At 31.1% G+C, this 26169-nt stretch overlaps 1 protein-coding gene across 40 annotated transcripts in view; it reads right to left on the bottom strand.

The window, feature by feature from the left end:
- LOC145242141 (protein hu-li tai shao-like) overlaps positions 1 to 26169 on the bottom strand; it is a 271491-nt gene that overhangs the window by 143026 nt on the left and 102296 nt on the right. For all 40 annotated transcript variants that reach the window (XM_080105113.1, XM_080105104.1, XM_080105102.1 and 37 more), the window contains one exon: positions 5419 to 5509. In XM_080105113.1, the coding sequence (XP_079961239.1) occupies positions 5419 to 5485 (67 nt within the window). In that variant the 5' untranslated portion in view covers positions 5486 to 5509. The remainder of the gene's footprint in view (positions 1 to 5418; positions 5510 to 26169) is intronic.

Raw genomic sequence — 26169 nt, forward strand, 5'->3', positions numbered from 1 at the left:
AACTGTATTTAGAAAACCTGGAAATATTTTGACAATGTGAATAACATTATCTGATGATAGACTATTTTGAGAAACACCAACCAAGGTTTTTCACTTTCACGAACCACTAGAAATATAAAATGGGATAGGCATAACTATTTAAAGATATCAAAATAGAATGAACAGATATGCTTGATAAAATGGTTTAATCACTAAAAGATAAGCATTCCAACTCTTTTTTACACCCATTATGAAAGGGAAGTAATTTACAAATCTACAAAAATATCTTTTGAGGGGAGGGGAATAATAAAACAAAACAAAAAAAATCTTATGGGGAAATGTGCTTAAAGTTACTTTAAAGAGAAAAAGGTTTTATAATTAAAAAAAAAAAAAGAAAAAAAAAAGAAAGAAAAAAAAAAGAAAAAAAAAAGATTACCATGTTAGATTTTTAGCCATGGCTGACTTTCAATGGCCAATCAACTAAAAAAAAAACTAAAATAATTCATGATGAGATTTAAACTTTATTTGTACATGTCAAGGCCATAAAGCTATGTAGATTATAAAAAAAAGAAAAGCAAAACTAAACAATCTGCTTAAAAAAGTGATGCAAATGGTTACATAAAAGAACATTGAATTAAACAAAATTAGTTTGTTTTTTTCAATTAACAGGAAACTGTTAAAATAAAAAAAAAGAAAAGAAAAAAAAAAGAAACAAATGTATTGGTTGCTGAGATATGCGATTGAAAACAGGACCTCTATATCACCAGTCTGACACTCTCCAACCTACAGTTGGAGATATATTTCTAATGGTAAGCAGTTTTATTTCTACTTGAAACTGCTGCTGCTACTTGGATCATTATTGATAATGCATCCATTTTAAAATTCTTCCAAGATGAAACAATTATCTTCTCAAAAAGAAACAGAATCAAAGCAGTTTTTTTTTCTTGTTAAGAACATATACTAACGTTTCACAAAATAAACATTAGTTATATAGAAAGAATGCTATTAATCGCAAAGATTTGAAAAAGAGATTCATTTTAATTTACTATATAGCTAAAAGTTAATCATTTTCCCTCTTATGATTACTAGGGCTGTGATAACAGCATATTCTTTTCATTGTTTTGACTCTTGAGTATATATCTGTTAATATATCTTATATGTTTTTATATAGACTGATGTGGTTCTCGGTTGATTGACGGTGTCTTACTGCATCGGATATATACTTGAGAGTCAAAACAATGGAAAGAATATTCTGTTGTCACAGCCCTAATGATTACACCTTTTTGCTCTTAATATTTTGTATGGTTTTCACATGATGAGGAGCATTATCATGTGTGAAAATGTTTCTACCGCAGAACGTCTATGGAATTAAAAAAAAAAAAAAAGTTCCAGAAAACATAACCAACTTTCAAATTTTTATATGGCACTCCAACTTATCTGTGTTAGTAAATGTTTCATGGTCACAATTAGATATATTTTATTAAATCTTTCTTGTTAAGAGGCCTCTTCCTGATGTGCTCTGGACACTTGGAATAAAGTTTGGTTTTGGGTTGGATCTACTCTACAATAATTTGTAGTATTTTATGTACTACAAATCATTAATTCAGCTCAAAACCAACCTTTATGTTAAGTGTCCAGATTTCATGCCATTTAGTAAATGTCAGACATTTTTTTTTTTATTATTATTACTATAAAAAAAAAAAAAAATGATAATAATAATAATACAGAGTTTGAAATCTAGTTTAAATGACTGAAGAGCAAACTATCAAACAGTTGCCATACAACTTAGATTTATACAACTTCTTTTGGTATTCATCTGTCGATGAACATATTAAGGATAACTTTATTCAAAATGGTTGTCATCTATAGCAACGATTTTCTTAACTGAACACTTCTTTCTCCACCTTTTTTGTGTCATTCTCCATAATTTGTGCTCATTGAAGAAACACTAAGTTTAAACAAATGACCATCTTCTTTATCATTGGTTTCCTTAGGTGATTATTTCTTTCCATCTCTCTCTCTCTAAGAGATTTGTGTTTTTCTTTAAATTCATAAACAACGATTTTGCTACAACATCCTTTATTCTGTAGTGCAAAATTAAATCGAGGATTTCATTTTACATAACTTCTAAATTCTTCATACATATTTATAAATGGTCTCACAATCAAAAGTGACAAACACTTAACTCTAAATCTTGTACTGATATTATTGCAATATCTAAAATAGGATACGCTGTGTATCTAAAAAAACAAACAGATAGAAATAACTACTCTAGCAATGTGTTATTGCATTTTTTTTTTATTGCCCAGAGCTGTATTATATATATAGCATGTCCAATAAAGTATGAGAAAAAGTGAAAGAAACAATGGCAACAGACGGTAAATTCCTTTACAAACTTTGTTTGGAATTTCCTTAGGCCTTACAGGATGATTTTAGTAAATACAAACATTTAAAAATGTAACCCAGCAATCAATAAGCCATTAATGTTGTAACGGATATGCTCCAAATGTGCAACTCTGCATTGCAAGCACATCTGAATATGACATGCTGAATTGTCAATAACACATCTTTTTCGACTCTACCCAGATTTGGACTGGTGATGACCTTCAGTTGAGGAATAGTTTGGAGATTCTTTTGATAGACCAAGTGATTTGAAGTGCTGAGGAATTGTCCCATCCCGTCGATGACACTGTTCACCTCCCAAAACACCCCCTTTTCCACTCAAAATTACCACTGAGCAATACTCAGTATTGATTAATGCAAAGGTGCAAATTTGGAACATATCACTGACTGGCAATAAAATAAAGACTGCTGGACATTTTTGACTGAAAATTGGTGGGCATGTTAATATGATTGAATTTGCAGAAAGGATTTTGAATTTTATTAATTAAATTGATGGCATTTTTTGTAGTCATCCTGAATCATTAAAAATAATATATAAAAATAGGGTTTGATTTGTAACAAAAGAAGGATTAAATTGATATAAAACATATCAATTTAATCCTTCTTTTGTTATTTTAATAAATAAATTTAAAAAAAAAACATTACACATTGATTCACTGGACACCATTAAATGAACATAAGTATTTTTTTTTTTTCTTAGGTAAAATTTTAGAATTATGAGGTGCCTTCAATAAGTTTCCAGACTTTTTTGTACAGGCATTTAAAATTGGCATAGACTCTTGAAAATTCAGTATGTTAGTGAAATAACTGACCAATTTTAATGATTTTAGGTTCAAATGAACAGCTATGGCAGGAATTGGAATACACCCTACTAAAGCCTGATTGTAACAGCTGGTAAATTTCAAAAATACAATCTAGAGGCAAGGACACCTTAGAAGAACGATATACAATAAAATTCTGTTTTAAACTTGGAAAAAATGCCATGGAATGCACTGAACTGCTTTTGGACCATCTTGCATGAATCGAGCATCAGTTTTTGAGTGGCATAAGAGATTCAAGGAAATGAAGTCTGAAAGGTGTGGGAGGAATAAGGAAGTCAGAACACCAGAGTTGATTGGCCAAATAAAGAATTTTATGGATAAGGACCATTGTATATCTATAGAGATAATAAGTGCACAGTTTGATGCCAATGTGAGAACTGTACACACAATTATTTGCGAGGAATCGAAGATGCAGAAGATTTGTGCGAATGCACTAGTCAACGAATCTATCCTTGTCACAGATTATTTGACCAAGATGAGCATCAAAACAGTTCCTCACCCTCCCTATAGTCCAGACCTTGCTCCCTATGACTTTTGGTTATTCCATTAGCTCAAGGAAAATCTTAGAGGTTGTTGTTATGAGACAATTGAGAAGATTAAAGAGGTTGGGATTGTGGATCATTGACACGCTAACACGAGAGGACTTCCATGGGGTCTTTTAGAAGTTGTTGAAACGGTACAATAAGTGCATTGCAGTCGGAGAAGATTATTTCGAAGGAGACTAGAGTTTTATATGTGTACTATCAGTAAAAGTGCCATACAAAAAAAAAAAAAGTCTGGAAACTTATTGAAGCCATCTCATACAACTTTAAGGATGTGTAATTTTTATAGTAAATTCCACAATTTGCAAGATTATCTATTGCATTAATCATGCCCACCACTTCATTGAAATAAACATTGAAATATATAATCATCATAAATTATAACTTTATGGTATTGTGTTTACCAGTTAAATCTATTTCATGCAATATTTCTTTCTTTGCGACATTTGTTGTTCAAATAAGTTTTCACCATATATGACAAACTACTGAGCATGAATAATGAACTGAACTAAAACTATAGACATGAAAATAAACACATTAAAAATGCATATCATTAATGAAATAAAAAAACTGTATATATGAATATCAATCAAATTATACCAGTAGTGAAAAATCATTTGAATAACAAACATAGAAGAAAATTAAATACAGGTCAGAAAAATAGGAAACTCATGAAATGTAGGTGGTTTTTTTTTTGGTTTTTTTGTACAAATGTGTCCCCACTTATCAAGGTTAAGAGCAACTCAAGGATAAGGAATCATGATATAGATAGTCAGTTGAGTGGTGCAAATTATTATGAGAGGATTGAAAATGATAAACAAATAGGACAAAATTGGATCACATGACAAATATTTGTAACATTGAACTTGAACCATATTTTAATCTACAGGAAGCAGTACTGTGGTAATGTGTTCATTGTACAGATGGGAAGCTGTTGGAAATAATATTTATGGAATTCAATTTGATGTTAGACACTTAAAGGAAGAAAGTAAATATTCTTTTGCTATTGTAGTAGTAATAAAGTGAGTTCTAGCTGTGAATGTCATACAGGAAGGAACCAGAGATTGGAGTTCAGTCAAGCACCATTATTAGAAATAATGATAAAGTAGAGAAAAACTAGCAACATTTCTTCTGTGAGAGCATCTCCCACTAGATTGCAAAGTTGATCTTATACTCTGTCAAGACAAGAAAGAGTGTTGCTGTCACACCGTCACAGCAACAGCAGTACTCCATCTTAGGATGTATCTGACTCTGATATAGATAAAGGATTGTATCAGGAGTTAGGTACTTTCTAGAGCGATAGAATGATGCAACCAGATTTAACTTTATCAACACATTGGATATAAATTTTCCATTTGAAATCTGGAGTGAGAGTCAGTTCTAGGAGCTTAAAACACAAGGAGTTTCCTCAAGTAGAGACCCAATCATTTCAACTGAGGTAAAACATATATGAGCACTGGTCGTGAAAGGAGAGAAATTTTTTTTTATAGATTTTAAAAAGTAACACGCCACTTTTTTCTTTATGCTAAACACAACAAATGACTATTTGTTAATTTATCATTTTAACTGGAATAGAAATTCTAAATACTGAGCACATTTTGTACATGAGCACAAAAAGTTTGAAGCAAACCTGAACAAAACAAAGTTTAAAAAAAAAAAAAGGTACTACTTACTGATGGAATCAATAAACTTTCCTGAGGGGCTGGAAGGCCCGTTCACCTGGTGGGCAGTTTCAGTCATTGCTGACTATTCAACTCTCCACCTCTGCAAACATAAAGAAAGAAAAGTTAAATAAAAGTTTTAAAAATAGTATCTGGTTGTCGGAGTCAAAAGCTCTACTTTCCATCATCATCATCATTATAATAATAATAATAATAATAATGATAAAAAATCTAACTAACTATTTTCTAAAAAAAAAAAAAAAAAAAAAAAAAAAAAAAAGTCATTCATTTTTCTTAACAAAATTGAAATATATTTTTCAGAAATACAGTGTGATTACTTAAAACAAATTCTCAGTTGTCATATTTTCCAGAAATTGTAGCTTTCCCACTTTAAAAATGATCATACTTGTTTTTGATATAAAAATCCCAATTCTAAGAATCCATTTCATGTATTTCCAAATGAAGAAGAAAACAATTGGACATATAAAAACGTTTGCTTGGCAGTTTTGTTGAGTTTAAACATTCAACTTGGATTTCTGAAAATTCAAACGATCCAACTTTAACCTTAAATATCTACCATTAATAATAGTGTATGTATATTTTTATTCATCTTGGTTTGGCTTCTTCCTGTCAAAGTTTGGTGGTCCATACATAATGGTCCTGAACAAGGTCATGTAAGAGGTTAACCATTCATTGACCTGAAAGTTCAGCTAATTCTTTCTTGATGATTATTATCCAGGTTCTACGCGCTTTTAAAAATAATAGAGCATGTATTCAAAACTTCAATTCGTACATTGTGTTCATCAAAAATAATGGGGGAAAAAAAAAAAAGAAACACAAAACTGAAATTCAAACAATTCAACGCCTTTAATATTTTTTTAAAAATGTTACACGTGATAAAAAAAAATGGGTTGATTTAGAAACTCAAACGTTTAAGGAGTCTGAAATTTTTAAAACGTTCAACTCTGATTCCTAAAGCAATGAATTAATCTAAATATTTCCCAGTCCAAGATAGAGTAGTTAGTTACAGATACCATATTATAGTAACTGCTTACACAACAAGTTCAAGATACTGTAATCAAACAACAGTAATCAAAAAAAATTTTATATAGAAATCGCTCTAGACAAAGCATGAAGCCACTTGATGTAAGGAGCTTAAAAAAAAAAGTATTTCCAAGTCAAAAACTTGCAAACAATAAAGGTTAAATGGAATAGATTCTAACCTAGAAAACAGCAATTCTTCCCTCTTTGTCAGCTCCTGAAATGTGAGGACTAAAGGACAAAAAGGAAGCAAGAGATACAAGGCTGACGAAAGAAAACCCAAAGTCAACCTTATACTCTTCTTTTATATGATCAAAAATGAAATTAGACTTGCACCCCCCCCCCCATTTTTACAATATGCAAATAATATAATTTTGGTATTAATACTCAAGTTTGCACATGTCAAAAAGCTTAGATTTCTATGGGTTTAGGAAAAAAAAGCAACAAAAAAAAGCAACAAAACTGAAATTTTAATAAGAAATTAATTTATTGGAGTTGGATGAATCTTTATATTTTGTATATGAATCCATCTCAGTCAAAGTGAAGATCATTTTTGTTAAATGAGACTACTGCAATCAAAGTAATGGAAACCACCCTCATGTTCATTCAACTACTCTAATATTATCATTAATATTTCTTAATGTCTCTGAACATTTAGAGAAAGAGTATCGTCTTAGCATCATCATATAATTTATGCATGTCAATACACACCGCAAATATGTAAATTAGATAGCAAAATATTCAGTCTCTTTACTTCTACACATTAATTATATAAGACATAGCAGGGAGACCAGATGTTATCTGTGATTAAATGAGAATCAGCAAATGTTTCACAATCCTATATTTTTATTATCACTGAAATTGTCCGTTTTTCAATCAAATTGATTGATTGCCTGCTCTAGTTGGGGACCCACTGTAGTGTACAAGAAGGAAGATTCACATGCCTTCTCACAGTAACTTAGTCCACAGTACATTGTAGCTTACATTGCACTGCAGAGAACCTACTATTGATTTTATAAAATTATTTTATATAATGGCTGGAATTAAAGTTTAAAATGCAAAAGCCAAGTATCATGATTCAATTGTGCTCTAAACAGAAACATTTATTTCAAATGCGCCTCTGCTATATCAAAGAACTTCCTGTTGATTTTATATGCCGGGTCTTTCTGCTTGTTTGGTAATAAAACCTCTCAAATGCACTTGTGATATTAAGTTGAATAAGGCATTAACTTCAGTCAAAATCGCCTGTTCCGTCTTTCATCATATTTCTTTGATTATCAATACTTATCAAAGACATTCCGATTAAAAACCTACCTAAGAACACTACTAGGTACAAATACTACATTCATGTGAAATTTAAAATTTAAAATTTAAAAAAAAAAAAAAAAAAAAAAAATCAGCCCAGCTGTTTAGGAGTCCATAGGGAACGAATTCACACACATGCAAAGTTTCTTTTACATAAATAATAGAAAAAAAATGACATGGAAGTAAAAGGACTCATTTTTATTTGCAGTTATGCAAAATAAAAAAAAAATGTCTTAAAAGATATGCCTATGTTTTTAATAAAATCAAAGTAGAATAATAGTAGTTGGTGTGACTCAACGGGTCACAACTGCATCAACTTCAAAGGGTTTAATTTTGCTTGAGTGAATCAACTTGTAAGCGAATACAAAGATAAGACTTCAAAAAGATAAATGTTAACAATAGAAGATGCAGACAACAACAAAAAATCAACCTGTCTGAGTCAAAGACATCGTTCTAATGCGATGTGGCATGTGTAAGATAATCAATCTGGTTGCCAGAGTCAAAAGCTCTACTTTCCATTGCAACAAGTGTACGGAGGAGGAGGAGGAGGAGGAGGGGTTAAGTGAAAGAGTTTTAAATGGCTTTAAAGATTTCATTTCTTACATTAATTAGCTCTCTCTTCAACAGAAACAAAAAGGAGAATCTCTGTTAGATAAAAAGATTTTCTGAAATGTACAACACTTAAAACATTAACACGCAACATACATTGCACCTGACACTTTTTTCTTTAAGTGAAGAAGTACCAGTTTATGCACGGTTAAAAATAGGAAAAAAAAATTTTAAATGAAAAATACATTTCCACACAAAAAGTGATTTATAAACCATTGTATTTTAACGTAACAATGTATTTTATAATGTACAAGAAAAAGACCCTTAAACTTAACACACAAGGTGGTCAAGTGGGTGATCGCTCTTTAACTTTTGCAAAATTAAGCTTTGTATACTGTCGGAACAGATACTACGCTAATCCCATGCAATGCCGAAAACGATCGCTTTCTTTCAGTTGCGCTTTTTTTTATACTGAAAAGCCAAAGAAACACACGGCAAATGAAAAAAAAAAAAAAAAAAAAAAAAAAAATCGCAAAAATAGCGTGTAAAATTTGCCAAAATTAAAGGTGCACTCAAGCTCGTTTCGTAAATCTTCGATATTATAATATACAGAGCATATAAAAAGTTTTAAGAATGAGTGACCCCATCGAGTGCCCCCCCCCCAAAAGCCTTTGGCAGACATACACAAAAAATGCACACACACACTTTTGCTTTTATATATATAGACTAGCGAGGGGTACCCGGCATTGTCAGGGTGTTTAGAGGTGTGTGTGTGTCAAACAACCCTGTTTATAAAAAAAAAAAAAAAAGTTTTAGTAGAAAGGTAGGCTCGAACCCGAAGCCTTGCCTCAAAGGTGGAAATGAAAGGGGAAAAAAAAAAACTTGACACCGAACCATCTTGACCACGAGGGGAGAGGAAGTGAAAAGTGTGTTAAATTAATGTTTATAAAGTGAAATTAACAAATGCAAGAAAGTTAAGTCACGTGATGTTTGACCTTATTAAGGTCAAACTAAATTTGGCGGTGCAAGCCAATTTCTGTTTCCCCCGCCCCAGCATTCACTTTTTTTTTTATACTGAAAAGCATAACGAAGACACAGCGATCGAAAAAAAATCTCAAAAATAACGCATAAAAGTCGGACAAATTAAAGATAGATGCAACCCCCAGTCATCACTGGTAGATATTATCTAGAGGGTATATAAAAAGTTTTAAGGAGTGACCCGACTGAGAAGCCTGACGAAAAAAGCCTTTGACGGACATACAGAAAAAATGCACACAATTTTCGCTTTCATATAATAGATATTGTATTTTAGAATGTATAATAATGTATTTTAATGTAACAATGCCTTAAAATAAATTTATTTTGATGTAAGCAATATATAGTAATTGTTCTACTTTTCACTGGTATTAAGTACTTTTGAAAAAAAATAAATAAAATGGACTCATAATCAGTGTAAGGCACAGTTTACCAGTAGTAATCTCAAACTTTTGTGTCAGAAACTATCAAGGGCATGAAAGCTCAGAATTAGTATGGAGTTTGCAGTATACAGAGAAAGCTTAAAAACAGAACAAATTTTATCATACGCAATTTTAGTGTATGTGGATGCGCGCATCTATACTCCTAGAAATGTCTTTTTTTTTTTTTTTTGTGTGTATTGATATTCATATTAAAAACCTTTTTTCTCTATTTATTTAAAAAGAAAATACAACTTTGTTATATATTGGTCATGGAATGGCAGTTATCTTCAAAAAATCTAACTAATTTGCATATTCTTTGAAACATTCATCTTAATTAATTCCCTATTAGTTTTTCCAGTTTTCTTATGCGATGATCATCTTTAGTTAACTATTATGTGTAATTATATTTATACAGATATTCCACATGATTTATACTTGCGTAATATTTGTGTAAATAGGTTATAGTAAACACAAACCTCTTTCTATATATATTTATGTATGCGTGTATATATATATATTTGTTTAAAAAAATTTGCTTAAACTTCTGTCAGTTTTTGGTCTACAGACATGAAACTTAATATATAGGGTATTCGAACCCATACAAAATTTTATATTTGAGTTCTAGCTGAGGAAAATCGGTAAAAAAAAGCGTGAAAATTAAAAAAATGGAATTTGCTAGGAGAAGATCAAATGACAGCATTACTAATATGCATGCATAACGTAATAGCTATTGGTTCAGGTTTTAATTTTAAGCCCTGCAGCAAATATATCCTCATAGCATTAATGTCAAAGGAAAAAGTAAATCGTAAGCTAAATGTTTTGGTTTTGATTCTCGGTGGTGATGCACAAGTCATTTTTTTTTTTAAACTTTTTTTAAAAATCATTACTATGTACTGGGTCCAATATAATATTATAATAAATACAAAATCTGCATTAATCATATTTAAGTGTATATACACTAGCAAGCCGCCCGTAGTTGTCTGGTCATAAAATATGTTTAAATATTTTAATTTATGCATATTTCATATTTATTATTATTGAGCAAATTCTGTATTGATTATAATATTGTACTCAATACATATAGTAGTGATTTCAAAAGTAAAAAAAAAAAATTGGTGCCATCAGCTGGAATCGAAACGGAAACATACAGTGCTACATCCATAGTCGTTGTTTACAGGATGGAACAATAAAGTTGTTGCCCTAAAGAAAACAACACTACAGCTTTATTTTTTAACTTTTATTGAAAAAATTCAATTCAAGTAACTTGATTATGTAGTAGAACTGACATCTATTCAATGTAGCCACCTTCAGTCTCAATCACCGTCTCAATATAAGTCCAGAAGTGGAAGCATGACTTTTTTCACAACCACCGGCAGGAGCTTGACGAATACTCGGCAGATGGTGGCGATCAGGCTTGCTTTGGTGTTGTGGGAGGTCATGTTAGCAATGTATGGCCAAACGAAGTAATCCAGTGGTTTTCAGGTTGGGGGAAAAAGAGGGGGCCAGTGAAAGAAGGGTACAAAGTCGTAGCACTCCTTCTGAAGCCAAGTTTGGGTCTCTTTCAACTTGTTCTGCTACCACACCCAGAGTCTGCCAGCGGCCACCTGATTGCACGAGGGGATCACCACACTCTCCAGCACATGCAGGTACACTTTGGTGTTGACTTTCAAGCCAACTTCGAAGATGTGAGGTGGTATGATGTGGTCCTTACTCGAAACCACACCAAAGACAATAACCGTGGCCGGAAACTTTGTTTTCATCATTCTGTGCACATCCCTGTTATTCTGTGGCAATCCAGCGATGCATTTTGAGGGTGCTGGCAATGGTCCTGTTGTCATAACTTGGATCAGTAGAGAGCATGAGTTGTAGAGTGGTGCATCTCCGATCTCATTTGCTGAACATTATGTCACTTTCAGACATGATAGAAGGCTCCTTTTTACAAAACTGGCCAACTAGTAGATGGTCAGCAACAAAAAAAAAAAAAGAAAACTAGTTTTCATCAAATGGAATCATGTATTTTTAGGCGACAATTTTAACGTTCCACCCTGTAGTGCTTCAACCTTTAATGTTACCATCTGAGCTTTTGCTAAAATACTAAAATTAAGCAACTTAAAGCTAAAAATGTATATGTATTCATACTCAGAAGTTAGTCAATTTACTCCTGCCAATGTTAACTGTTTTTATTTATTTATTTTTTTTTTTTTTCAATTTTGACCCAACTCTTTTTCCAGGCTAAAAACCAAATCGAAAGTGTTCTCAGAAGTCCAAATACCCTATATATTAAATTTCAAATCTGTAGACTAAATATTCAGAGAGAAGTTTGGTAGAAACTTTTCACACACACAAGGTCACTTATATATATATATATATATATATATATATATATATATATATAACATCAGTTTACTAAAATGTTTTCATCCTAAATTCTACACAATCATACACCATGTAGAAAATATGTATAAATGAATTAAGCACAATAGTTAAATGAAATCAATAATCTAATAAGAAAATATCAAAAATGAATTAATGAACACTCGTTTTCCAAAGGATTATGCAAATTAATTAACATTCATGAAGTCGCTCGCATATCCATGACCAAGTATATTAAGTTTGTTTTAATAATTGTTAAATATAAGTAAGCTTTTAATGTCAATGTCAAAGCAAGAAAAAAAAAAAAAAAAACAACTTTTTAGGTTTCTAGATGACAGGTATATTTTTCTCATTATAATCTGTTGAACATTGTTTCCAAAATTTTAAGTTACACAAGTTAAAGTGTGTAAGATATGATAAAATTCCATATTTATTGAATTTCATCATCCCTCCCACCCTTAGAGAAATTGCAAATACTCATCTGATCTACTGAATCTGAAGGAAAATTTTATACAAGTAAATGATGACAAAGTCCAAAATTATCATGGCTCATAATTATTTAAACTTGCAATAATGTTAAAAAAAAAAAAAAAAAAAAAAACTTCAACATAATTTTGTATTAAGGAAAATTGTTTTAATTGGTGTTGAGTTCTTCAATCTTTTAATGTATGAGAATTTGTCAAGAATGTTTGTTTCAAGTGTTTTTACTAGTCTTGTGTCCCATACCAGCGTGTTTGCTTATATCACTTTGATCATAAGGAAATCAGTTGCAACAAACGCTGCTAAACTACACAATGTATAAATGCATGTTAACACCATCAATCCCTGCAACATATGTGCAACTAAAAAGTTCAGTTATCTTTGAGCTTTTTTTTGTTTTTGTTTTTTTTACTCATATCCCCCCCCTTTTTACCAAGGCATCGCTACTTATCAAGGCCAAGAGGCCACTCGAGGAAAAGAGTTAAAGAGTGTACAGTAGACAATTAAGTAATCGTTAGTAATGGAAATTCGGTAAATTTGTTAACTTATATGAAACGGCTCATCAAAAACTTGTTTACATTGGACTTGAAGACACCCATATTGTAGTCAGCTGGAAAGCAGGAAAACGGAAGACAATTCCATAGGCGTACAGTTCTAAGAAAGAAGCTTTGTTCATGGAATCTACATTTAGGTTTAGGCACAGATAAAGAATGAGGGAAATTATTGATAATGTTTTCTGCTAGACGGGTGTTTCTTGTGAAAGTTTGGTGAGGGGGGACCAGAGATTGGAGCTTAGTCGAGCACTTGCCATGAAAATAATGATAAAGCAAAGACAAACTCGCAATATCTCTTCTGTGAGAAAGAGGTTGCAGGGAAGAGAAAAGGACATCCCTTATGAGGCTACGAAGTCTATTTTGAACTCTATCAAGGCAGGATAAGTCCTTGCTAGCAGCTCCTGCCCAGATGTGGCAACAGTACTCCATCCTTGGACGTACCTGGCTCTTATATAGATAGAGAATTGCATCAGCAGCGAGATATCTACTGGATTGATAGAAGGATCCAACCATTTTTCCAGCGGCCTTGGCAATGGATTTTATGTATGTGTTCCATTTCAGATCAGGAGTAAATATTAAGCCCAGAAGCTTGTCAAAACATGAGGCCTCCCCAAGACGAGAGCCATTCATTTTAATTGATGCCAGATGGGAATCAGAGTGTTGATGATGTAAAGATAGAAGCTTGGTTTTAGATGCATTAAAAGTAACAAGCCACCTCTTCCCTCATTGTACCACTTGCTCAAGATCAGAGGAGAGAGAATCGGAGAAAACTTGGTCGTTTACAATCTTATCGCCACTTGGACGTAAGGGGCTACGATTTGGGGCCATGTCTAGGAAAGATTAACAAGATATTTGTGTATGTTACATTTAAACTTCTGCATATCAGTACAGTTAGGGAAGCAGGCAGCAAGAAGGGAAGAAACTATTAGAACAGAAAGCTTTCTGGCATTTAGGGACATCAACAGTGAAGGTTGCTAACCATGTTTGTCGGGGTATGTACGTCGAAGGGGTACAAGTGTAACAAGTTCATCAGAACACATTCTAGTAAAATATTCGTAAAACAGGCACAGTGATGCAACATTGTGGCGATGGGACAGGGGCTGAAGCTTAGTTGATAAAGCTTTCACAAATATCCGTGGGTTGAAAGGTATTCTAGATGATGTAGAGTCTTATCTTTTAGTAAACTCCCCGGATACCTTAGCATTAAGTGAAACAAACTTATACTCTTCAATCCCCTCTAACTACTTTAGCATGACAGGATACCTCCCTCTTTACCATAATGACTCGGATAGATATATGCACGGGCTTGGAGTCTATATCCATAGCACCCTCCCTATTTATAGAGGTTTTATATAATTTATGGTTAAACTGACAAAACAATTCAAAAGCAAACAGGTCGTTAATGTTTGTATATCAGAATTTTAAAAATTATTATTTTTATTATTAACGAGTCATCAAATATCAAGACCAAAGGTCACTTCAAGAATAAAGGTTAATGAAATGGTTGGATTGTTTATTGAGCGAAGAAGAATATTATAAGAGGATTGAAAATGAATGAAAAAAACAAAATTTGATTACTTATGATATGAAGACGATTTATGAAGATTTGTTGACATTGAATTTGAAGACTAGAATGGTGTAGTATTCAGAGAAGCAATCCTGTGATAATGTTTTACAGATTTGATTATTTTATTAAGATACAATTATTCATTTGTTTTTAAAAATAAAATGGACAATCCTTACTCCAAAAATAAGAGAATATAAAAAAAGTTTATAAGAATAAGTTTAAAAGTTGTTTGGAGTTTTTTTTATGTAATTTATGAAAACTTCCCTAACCAAAAAGGTTGGTTGGTTGGTTGGTTGTTTTACGGCATATCAACCCTTTTCGGGTTATTTAATGCCGAATCCAAAGATTTTGAAGAAAAATTTTTTTAATAGAGTATATTTGTTGTTTTCGCGTCGGTTTCTATTTAACCCATAGTTGGGACCCTAACAGGTACTACCACTCCGGGTCAGAGTGGACCTGGGAGCAATAGTAATTAAAGGGTGGCTCCACACTCCCCAAAGCCCACAAGCTGGGGCCTCACCACTGGATATAGTTTAAGGTCATATCCAGGACCCCCATTGAGGGACTTTTACCCTCTGCAGGGGAACAGTCGGCATATTCTAATGCCCCACCGACAGGGCCTAACCAAAGAGGTAGAGGTGGGCATAGTAATATTTGAAAAGAAACTATTCTCTCCTTTTTTGCTATAAATAGGTGAGTAAAGCAAACATACCAAGAACAACAACAATCTTGGGAGAACGTGTTAAGAAGTGACAAGGCTTTAGTGTATGCGGTACCTTTTGGTTGTCACAAGAACAACCCCATCCTCTCCTGAGCAAGATGAGATATGATCAACTCTCCTTTCACAGATCATCTCAGAATATCTGACTTTATGATAAACAAGACCTGACCAAAACCTTAGGGGTAGTTAGTGGTTAGTTGAGAGGGGGGGGGGGGAATTTAACAAATAATACAAACCCTGTTTATCAAATGTTCCAACCGTAGCAGCAGTGGCAGAAAAAAAAAAAAAAAAAAAAAAAAAGAAAGAAAACAAAAATGGAAGCTGAAAAAGGCATGCCAGAGATCTATCAGGTTACCAAGAACCCAGCTCTGAAATGCCACAGAAAATCTACACAGCAAGAACAAGAGAATGTAGGGTGTTACTGTTTTCACTTATAACCTCTTAAAATAGAAGGGAGGAGTCGTTTTTAACTTCTTGCTACTAAACAAATAATAAGATTTGTTTATATTAGTGTGAAGTTCGAGAATAAAAGTTTGTGTTACAATATTAAAATCTATAGAAAAATGTTTAACAAGAAGTTTATAACAAGCAGACATCATTAAGTCTTAGTAAATCATATTGTAAAAAAAAAAATATATATATATATAAAAACAGACATAATATATATATATATATATATATATATATATATATATATATATATATAGAGAGAGAGAGAGAGAGAGAGGGGGGGGATATGATTCAAGTATTAAACTATTTCCAAAAAAATGTTAAATATAGAAGCAATATCAAGTATACCGTGTACTTATTTTTGTATAAATATTAAAAATAAAAATACTGCCCGGTACGGTTCAAATCACCTTATAACATAAAACCATTATATTCAATGCAAAAAAAGAAAATATTTAATGCAAACTTGAAGGGAATTACAAAATAGCTCTGACTTATTTACAATGGTTGACATATTTTGTGAAGATATTTCCAAGATTGGCATTCTATGCTGAATGATACATTCTGGTTATGAAAAAGTTTTTTCTTTACATAATTCCAAAATTGGTAATTCTATTTTTTCTGTACATTTATCTGTTTCAATAAAAAAAAAATCTGTCACGAGAATGCATCTCTCAATAAAAGACGACCATATATATATATATATATATATATATATATATATATATATATATAAGTAAAAGTCTAATTAAAACCAAAACCAATAAGTTTTGTTCAATTGGAATACATATATTTATAATTAACTAGTAGCTACCTGGTATTTCCGCAAATCACGTAGATCACAAAATAAACAAAATAAAAATATAATTCTTTAACGAAACAATCTGCTTTCCATTGTAATAATTTGAAATGGATAAATTAATTTTTGAGGCAAAATCAGAATAAAAATAAGCATGTTTGAACAGACATTTGTAAGTGCAGTGTACTAACTTATTGACCTATGACCTCAATTACAAAATCTTGACACTGTTAAATACATAAAGCACACCTGTTGGTTTTTCATCTCGCTATAGAAAGTAGGATATAGGTCAGAGGAGATGAGGACTAATAGTCAGCAAATTTCTTCTTGGTCTTATGAGTGACAGGCATAGTAGATATGACTGTAAAGGTAAGTACTTGCTCGCTTTCCTCTATTTGTGATTAATAAAAAATAAAATATCGATCAGAATCAATTGAAAATAATTTTTTTAATAACCTATATCTGACATATAAGTCTGATAACAGAATGTGTTACATTTTGTTAAGAAAGAATGAAATAGAAGAAAAGCTGACAATTTTTTTTTTTTTTTACATATAAAATAATTATCCTACAGTATTTTCAATCATTTACATAAAAGAAAAACAACAAAAAAGGTGTTTTCTCTTGATGAAATAACTACATATAAAAACAGTGTTCAAGATAAAACGTATATTAACAGCAAACAATTTTATACTCTTATTGTTTTAGAAACTACAAAGTTAAAAGTTAATAAAATCTTTAAAAAAATTCCAATTATATTTTAATAGAAAATAAAACTGATTTTCACCATATTCAAGAAAACTGACTTACTACATACTACAGAATGCTTTTGAACAAAATACCTCCACTCATCACAAGTCTTGTGCCAGTCTTTCAACTGTCACTCTTGCCAGATCATCTCTTTGGTGTTTATACTCTTGACTTTTTTCAATGCAATCTTTTTTTTTTATTAAATATAACTGGGAGTTATGTAACTGGGGCTCCAAAAATACTAAAAAATCATGGTAATTTCTTTTTTCCAAAATAATGTCATTGATAAATCCGTTAATATTAAGATTCTTTTTGACACTTGTACTTCTTAATCTACTTCGTAAACCTATTCCAAGTATGGTTCTTAAGCATTTCATTTGAAAAACATTGAGAACTTTCTTCTCATGCTCTGTGAGTATAGTTTATGTTTTACTTGCTTATGTAGTAATAGAAAATGCTAATGAATTGTTAAGTTTTAAGTTCATAGCTATTATATTCTTCCAGTAAATATTACTGTACTCAAGTGGCACTCACCAACCTTAACTGACATCCTTTGAAAAAAGTTTCATGGGAGTATGAAATTCACAAGCGGTCCCCAAGAATATTTAGCATTTCTAAAGAATGTTAATAACATCATAATTATTAATGCCAAAAACTGATGAATCAGAATCAAATATTAATTTTGTAGGAAAAAAAAGCTATCAATGAAAAACCTAAGAAACATACTGGTTGTACCTTATATAGTTAGCCTCTTTACTGATTTTTATTTTTAAGTCATTATTTAAAAGTGTTTCATAGTAGTAGTCATTTGGGCTGAACCAAGTAATTAAAAAAAAAAATGTAATGAAGTACATTATTATTTTGCCAATTCAAGGGATCCTTAAGTCTTTGACAGACTATGGATACTCACGAAGGGGTGCCTGCACATGAAATTTTTGTGGCAGGAGGTGTGCAATCTCCAACCACACCTCTCTATAGTTGACATGGTTAAATACCAGTGAAAACTGAAGTGTTTGTATAGGACGACTGGAAACAAATACCGAAATAAGCCGAGATTATATTGCCAATAACAACTGAAAATTAGCTGCTTTATCAGCTGAAATGCTATTTAGGTCTGACTTTGAAAATTAAATGATAAATTTATATGTTAGATAATTTAAATAAACTTACTGCACTACTTGGTGACAGGAAGGATAACGAATTCATTAACTTTCAAATATACGTGCATTTAGTTTGCATTTGCATATTAGTGTACAAACAATTCATATGAGCATGTATAATTGTGAGAGTCAAATTCATACAGTGGTGGTTTATGGAATCAGCTATGTCAAGTCCAAATCCTAATAGGATCTATTGTGGTTATTTTTATGCCAGTATTGAGAAAGGCATGAACCAACAATTTTCTCTCGCTTTGGATTGAATAATCTGTTCAATTAATCAAATATAGTAGATAGATTCCAATAGTTCAACATTTAACAACTTAAAACGCTTGATTTGTCATTAAATCCTTTTTGATTGCGTAATGCTCCAAAAAACAATACATATTAGAAACAATCTACTGTTCTAAATTGCATTCGAGTGTAAGTGAAAGAAATAGATCTGAAGGAATTCGAACATGGCTCAGCAGTTTTCATAGTTTACATCTTTCTCCATTACATCCTCTTATGTTAGTTTTTAAATTAATAACCCTTATTTTCATAACTTTTTTTTTGTTTTGTTTCTACTTTTGACTTTGCAGCTTACTAGACGATCATGGTGAACAAATCATTCATTTTTAAAGATCCTGTTGATGCATTAATTGAATAATTATTGTGTAAAGAACATCAGATGGCTTTTGATTTGCAACTAACAAAATGATCTCCGTTCTTGGTGCAAGATAAGCACATAAAAGACATCATATGCGGAAAACAATGTGATTTTTTTTTTTTTAGTTGACTGGAAATTAAATGACTTTCTGGAAGTAAACGATTAATTAGAGGTCAGTTCAGTGACGACCTCAACAATTATGAATATTATAATAGAATATATTTATGAATTGGATGTTTATAGATTTCTTGAGATTTTGCAAATATTCTAAATATGACATTAATATTTATACTAAATAAATTGAAATGTTTTTTTTTATATGTTAAATATAATTTTGCTTAGTTTTTTTTTTTTTTTTTTTAGTGATAAAAAAAAGAAAAAAGTCAGCTAAAAATATCTCATAAAATGGCCTGGAAGAAGATCGCTTTTGATTTCCCTCTCATATACTTATAGGTTTTAGAAAGCCAACCAATTTTTCTGAAGAAGTTTTATAAGCTATCAAAAGTGTTTAGTGGAAAAATGAACTGATGCATGCAGAAAACATTTGATATCAGCGCAAAACTCAGAGAAGTAGATTATGTGTGCACAGCAAACTCACACATTGATATAATCATCGTCGGAGCACTTATGAAGTTTATATTTCGTCAGGCAATATTGCAAGTAGGAAATATCAGAATTTAAGATACACATTCAATCTGCACAAGTAATTCAAAATAGGATAGAGATCTAAGTTTGAAGATCATAAACATGAGGTCAACAGGGCATGATGAACATCAGATTCTCCTAAAACCTGACAATCACTGTTAATTCTGCATATGCTCTTCAAACATAAATCTACTTATTATCTATGATTAAAAATAACCATCCTTATAAATTAGCAACGTTTGAGATTTATGAGTGAAATATGATTGCATTTTTTGCAATTAGTCACAACACTAAAAGTCGTTTTTTTTTGTTTTTTTTTTTTAGCATCATATAGTTCTAATCTATATATTAATACGATAGTGTGTGTGTTATTTTCTGTGTCACGCTTACATCCAGGTCATTTAATTGTTATGTACTTCCATTTCTTGTCATAAATAATTTTATCAAGAATTCTTCATAAGTTTTGGTTTCGGTTTCAATTATAACTGATGGCACTCCAGTAATCTATTTTTTTCTAAATAATTTTATTAAGAATTCTTCATAGTTTTGGTTTCAGTTTCGATTATGGCTGAAGCAACTTAAGTATATATATATATATATATATATATATATACACATACAAGGTGTCCACAAAGTTTGGCTACATTATGCAGCCAGACTTTGTGGGCATCATGTAGATTATGCAGCCAGACTTTGTGGGCACCATGTAGATTATGCAGCCAGACTTTGTGGGCACCGTGTAGATTATGCAGCCAGACTTTGTGGGCACCGTGTAGATTATGCAGCCAGACTTTGTGGACACCCTATATATGTTTTTCATAAGTTTTTATTTTGGCTTCAATTCAAGCTAATGTACCCAAGTCATATGGATACAGTTTTTTTATTTTTGAAATTGCAACTTTATAATATATAAAAATCGATAGAACATTAACTCTATAATAATATATACGAAATCTGCAAGAATTAAAATATATTTAAGCATACTTTACGACCGGGCTACACCGGGTGTCCCTGCTTATTTAGATACATACTTTCACAGTTTTAACAAAAGAGCTGCAATAAAATCAGAGCATCTCCATTTACGCAAAACATCTACAGAATGCCAACATCAATATATTACATATGAATTAGTTCACTGTGGAATTTCTATAGGTCCAGCTAGTATTGTTTAAATAAATTTTAGATTTTAATATGCCCTGATCATGAAAATAATGATTTTAACTTAGCATTATGATGATGCATTTCTGTAAAAATAATTGAATACTTGTTATTATAGTAAATAAAAGTATAAATTAGTGATATCATTTTATAATGCAATACAGCATCTCATGCTGCTACTAGCAGGTTTGTGATGGTGGTAGAGCACTGGACATCAATCATTGGGATCCTGTTTTTGAATCTTATTAGGTCTAACCACACTGATGAGTTATAGAAATGACAAAACATGTGTCTAGATAACTATATTGTGTATTTGAATTATTATGGTAAAACTCAGAGAATGCTGTTTTACAGTTGTAAAAATGGAACAAATTTAAATTTCGTTCTGCTTTAAATTTGGTACATTTTTAGATTACATCCAACTCATTGTTCACATTTGACATGTCGACCTTTATAGGTTTTTGGTATGCTAACAAGGTTGGGGGGGGTCTATTCTGAAAGCCGTTCTTAACATGGGGAGGTTCCAGGTGTCTATTCGAAAAGTGGTTCTTAAAATGGGGAGGTTGAAGTGTTTATTCATTGTAGGTATATCCGAAAACCTATAAAAGTCGACATTTTCAAAGCGAACGGTGAGTTGGACTTGTGTAAATAAAAATACTAAAAAGGTATACCAAATTGACTTTTTTCATTTAAAAATTAAATTATTTCGTTTTTGTTCATAAAATTTTATTTTTATACAAAAAAAAAAAAAAAAAAGTCTCTTTTTTTTTTTTTTAAATTAAAAAGTGCGATTGTTGAATGTTATTCTTTTGATTACTTTCGTTTTTTTGGGGGGGGGCACAATGAATAAAAAGATTAAAACAGAACGAAATTTAAATTTCCGTTCCATTTTTACAACAACCGTAAAACAAAACATTCTCTGCAAGTTTTACCTATATTATTATGCTAGAAGCAGATGTGAATGCAGACATGAGATTGCAAGTCTTTTTCACATATGTTGAGTGCTGACCACTTAAAAATTAAGACAAGAGAAGTGTCAATAGAAATGAAAGGTTCTCAAGAGTTTCTGGTCTTAACGTGAACTAAGTTGGAAGCCCCCTATGAATTGATATTTTCAAAGCCCTAGATGATTTTCATATCTCCACCAGGAAGGTAAAAATTGTAGATTTGTCTGAAAAAGCAACTTAATGCAGTTAAAAAAAAAAAAAAAAAAAAAAAAATTATTACCTAAAAACTACAAGTTTTTTTTTTAGTTGTTTCATATACTCTTATCACATACTGCTATATATATTGCACACATACACACATCAGCAACTAGTATGACATTTACAAGTTTGAGAAAAAGAGAAAAAGAGAAAATGGTACTAATGGGAACTCTACACACACGCGCGCACGCGCAGACTCGTCCCAATAGCAAGGGAATGGAATGCAAAGAGGATTGTCAAGAGAATATACCAAACTCAGCCAACTCCCTATTGTAAATCAATTGTCAATTGTAATAAAAACACAAATATACACCAGGGTTTTTATTACCAAATAGTTTGAGGGTGTAATTACACTACAAACTATTTCACTGACAACATAGGTCAACAGAATTGTTCAACACTTCGGAGGCAAGTAAGTTCTTTGAAATCATTGCAAATAGAATGTTCAAGTAAAAAAAAAAAAGAAAAAATCCCAGAGTTACACCACTTTCAGTTTTTTTTTTTTTTTTACATACATAGATTTGAAATACTATGTAATCTAATAAAAGTACACCTAACAAGTCATACAAATGTTGCCAAAATAAAATCAGGTAGAAAAAGGAGGCAATTGATTCTTACAACTAAAATCCTCATCATCATCAGAAAAGAAGCTTACACCATCAGCATAAGTATCAGAAGCAAATAGAGGAAATTTAAGATGGAGTAAACAGATAAAAAGGTGGAAGGGACATGAGGGTGAATCAGTGGTTATTATAAAACTAGCTGACGTACCCATAAAACTACAATCTTAAGATCACCTCTCATTTTGTATATAGCTTCACTAAATTGAATAAAAAAGTTTTTAAAAATCTATATACGAGTCAAACTAAGCACTGTTTAATGTACACACACGTTTGAGATGAAGGAAAAAAGGATGAATGATAAGAGAAACAGTAATATGGCATTAATTGATATATACCTAATGTTGCCCCGGAGGAGTAGAAAGTATACCCTGGGTCTTATAACTTTTGCTTCCTTCATTTTGTCCTTTAGTTCTCACATTCCATGAGCGATGTTTCTCAGAAAGGAAGAATAGCTGTTTTCTGGGTCGGAATCTATCTATTTAACATTGGCTAGTTTTTAACCTTGAAGTAGAATATATATATATATATATATATATATATATATATATATATATATATATATATATATATATATATATATATATATATCTTTAGCTCCTTACATTAAATGGCTCCATATCTTATCTGAAGTAATTTCCATTTAAAAAAAAAAAAAAAAAAAAAAAAAAAAGAAAGAAAGAAAGAAAGATTCCTAAAACTCTTTAATATTTCTATTCTTAAATAAAGTCTTATTTCCTTTTTATGGATCTCTGATGTGAACATAAAACCCAACAGACCCTTTAATAAAACTAAAAACATACACTTCCAACTATCCTGGTTTTTAAGGATATATGTGGGTATGGAGATTTATCTTCAAAAGCCTTAAAAATAAATAAATAAAAATAAAAAAAAAATGTAAATAGACAAGTCAAACAAGCATTATTAATATAATTAAAATTACTTTCTTGTTATAACTGATTTTTTTTTTAATTAAAAACAAAATTAAAAATAAATAATAATAATATGCAAAAATAAATACATAAGAATTCAGGTTTTATTTCTTTCTCAACTTATCAAATGGTTGAGATTTTGCCTTCTCACAGGTTTCAATTGACCAGTCAAGAAAAAAAAAATATACATTTTATGAATAATTCATTGCAATCATTAGTTGTTTGTATCAGTGACTGAACATCAGTTTAAAGCGGAGGGGGGGGTACTAGAAAAATCTTTTTAACGGCTAAAAAGAATTTTAAAAATAAACAAAAACTGACAAGTTACACAGTGCGTCATTTAGTGAAATAATTGATGGTTTACTCAAAAAAATAATCACAAGAAATAATGCTTAAAATAAAACGAAAATTATTAATAAATTTTTCTTTAGTTAAATAGTTCTACTGAATACTGTTAACGGAAGTAATTATCGTCCATGCAATGCGTCAAATAAAATTAATTGATCAGTTCAAAGGAACAACTAATTTAGTTTTTGCAATGATTAATAATAATAATAATAATAATAATAATAATAATAATAATAATAATGTATAATTAGTAAAAGTATTTTGTACTCAAATTATTTGTCAACGAAGGGCATCAAATTCTATATAGCTGAAGGCCTTACCAGGTGAAAATCCAATCTGGCTGATATTTCAGTGTTCTCCGGTTAAAATTTCTTATTCTTAAGAATTGGAATCTCTTTCTCCAGCAAACATAATTTACCTCAATTTTTTCAAAGATGAAACGTGACGAAATTTAGCGATAAAATAAAATTACGAAAAAAAAAAAAAAAAAAAAAGCAAAAATCTTATACAAATTCGAATAGCAAACTACCAATGCCTATCTTTATGTAATAGACTCAATGTTCAAGTGACTTTTAATCAAAATTTGAAATTAAAAATTCAGAAATATTAAAAAAAAAAAAAAAAAAAAAAAAAAAACAATAAATATCTTTATAGTTTTTGTTTTGTACCTTTACCAAAAGTCCACTCTCCGAAGTTTTATCTTATTTTTTTTGACAAGAGGGTTAGTTTAGCGATAATTGTTTGAGGCTCCACTACTAGGGAAATGTAAACGGGGCTGTTCAAGCATTTTTGTATGTCACAATGCACCTCCACTTGTGTGCTGGCTTTTCAGCCTTGTGCCACATCTTCCCATGGTATAATCGCTCATTAAAAATATGAAATATCAGATTCATTTCGGATTCAAAGTCTATATTTCTGTTTTTATTTCCAAAAATGTTCTCCAAACAACGGTTAAAAAATTAGAAAAAAAAAAAAAAAAAAAAAAAAAAAAAGGAAACAATGGTTCACATAATCTATAATATAAATCTCCTGTCTGTTTAAATGTATGTATGTTTGTATGCATCTATGTGTGTCTGCCTAAAACTTTTGACAGAGGCAACCGATTTTCACGAGATCTGTATTGTTTTGAAGCTCGCCCTTCAGATGACAAATATCAAAAAATTGGCAAAAAGTATTAATTCCTCCACCCTTAACTGGGCACTTTTCTACAAGGAGGGGTCGCTTTTTCGCCGATATTTTCGAAAGTCATCCTCTCTTTTCGATTGATTAGTCTTAATTTAAACCTTCACCACTTCCAGTCTGGCGGTGGACACAACAGCAAAGATGTCATCCCCTCCCCTTTAATTTTTTCTTTCACGGTACATGTTCGAGCCTGCCTGCCTGCCTGCCTGCCTGCCTGCCTGCCTGCCTGCCTGCCTGCTACTTTTTTTTTTTTTTTTTGCGCTCAACACACACCTCTAAACACCCGGGCAATGCCAGGAATGCAGGCTAGTTTATTATAAAAATAAAAAGTCCAGTTGGTTCTCCACCCTATTTTCTTTCTAAAATTACCAACCTCATACAAATGCATCTCCACCCATTTTTAACTTTTAATGTGAATTTCAATTAGGAATTCTAACCATATTTCTTTTGGTTTCATTATTTAGCAAACTTTTTCTTTGTTAGAATATTGTAATATTTTAGGAGAATGCAAAAATTTTTAAATACTTTAAGACATTTATTGACCCAGCTTCTACTTTTGTGAGCTATAGATGTTTTAATAAAATTACATTGATTTATGACATATATTGATGTGTTGTTATAAAACAACAATTTTATTTTCAATCAATTCATATTTAATCCTGATCAATATTTTGTTTTCCATGAGGCATAAATAAAGGAAGATGGTAAAGTATTGGCCTTTAAAATCAGAAGTTCTAAAACTGCTACCAAAATCATCAGGTACAGATAGATTTTCAAATCTCACCGGCAAAAAAGAAGGAAAGAAAGTCTTGATTTGTCCT

Source organism: Euprymna scolopes, chromosome 21 (assembly GCF_053919585.1).
Source record: "Euprymna scolopes isolate OS-2025 chromosome 21, ASM5391958v1, whole genome shotgun sequence".
NCBI classification, from domain to species: domain Eukaryota; kingdom Metazoa; phylum Mollusca; class Cephalopoda; order Sepiida; family Sepiolidae; genus Euprymna; species Euprymna scolopes.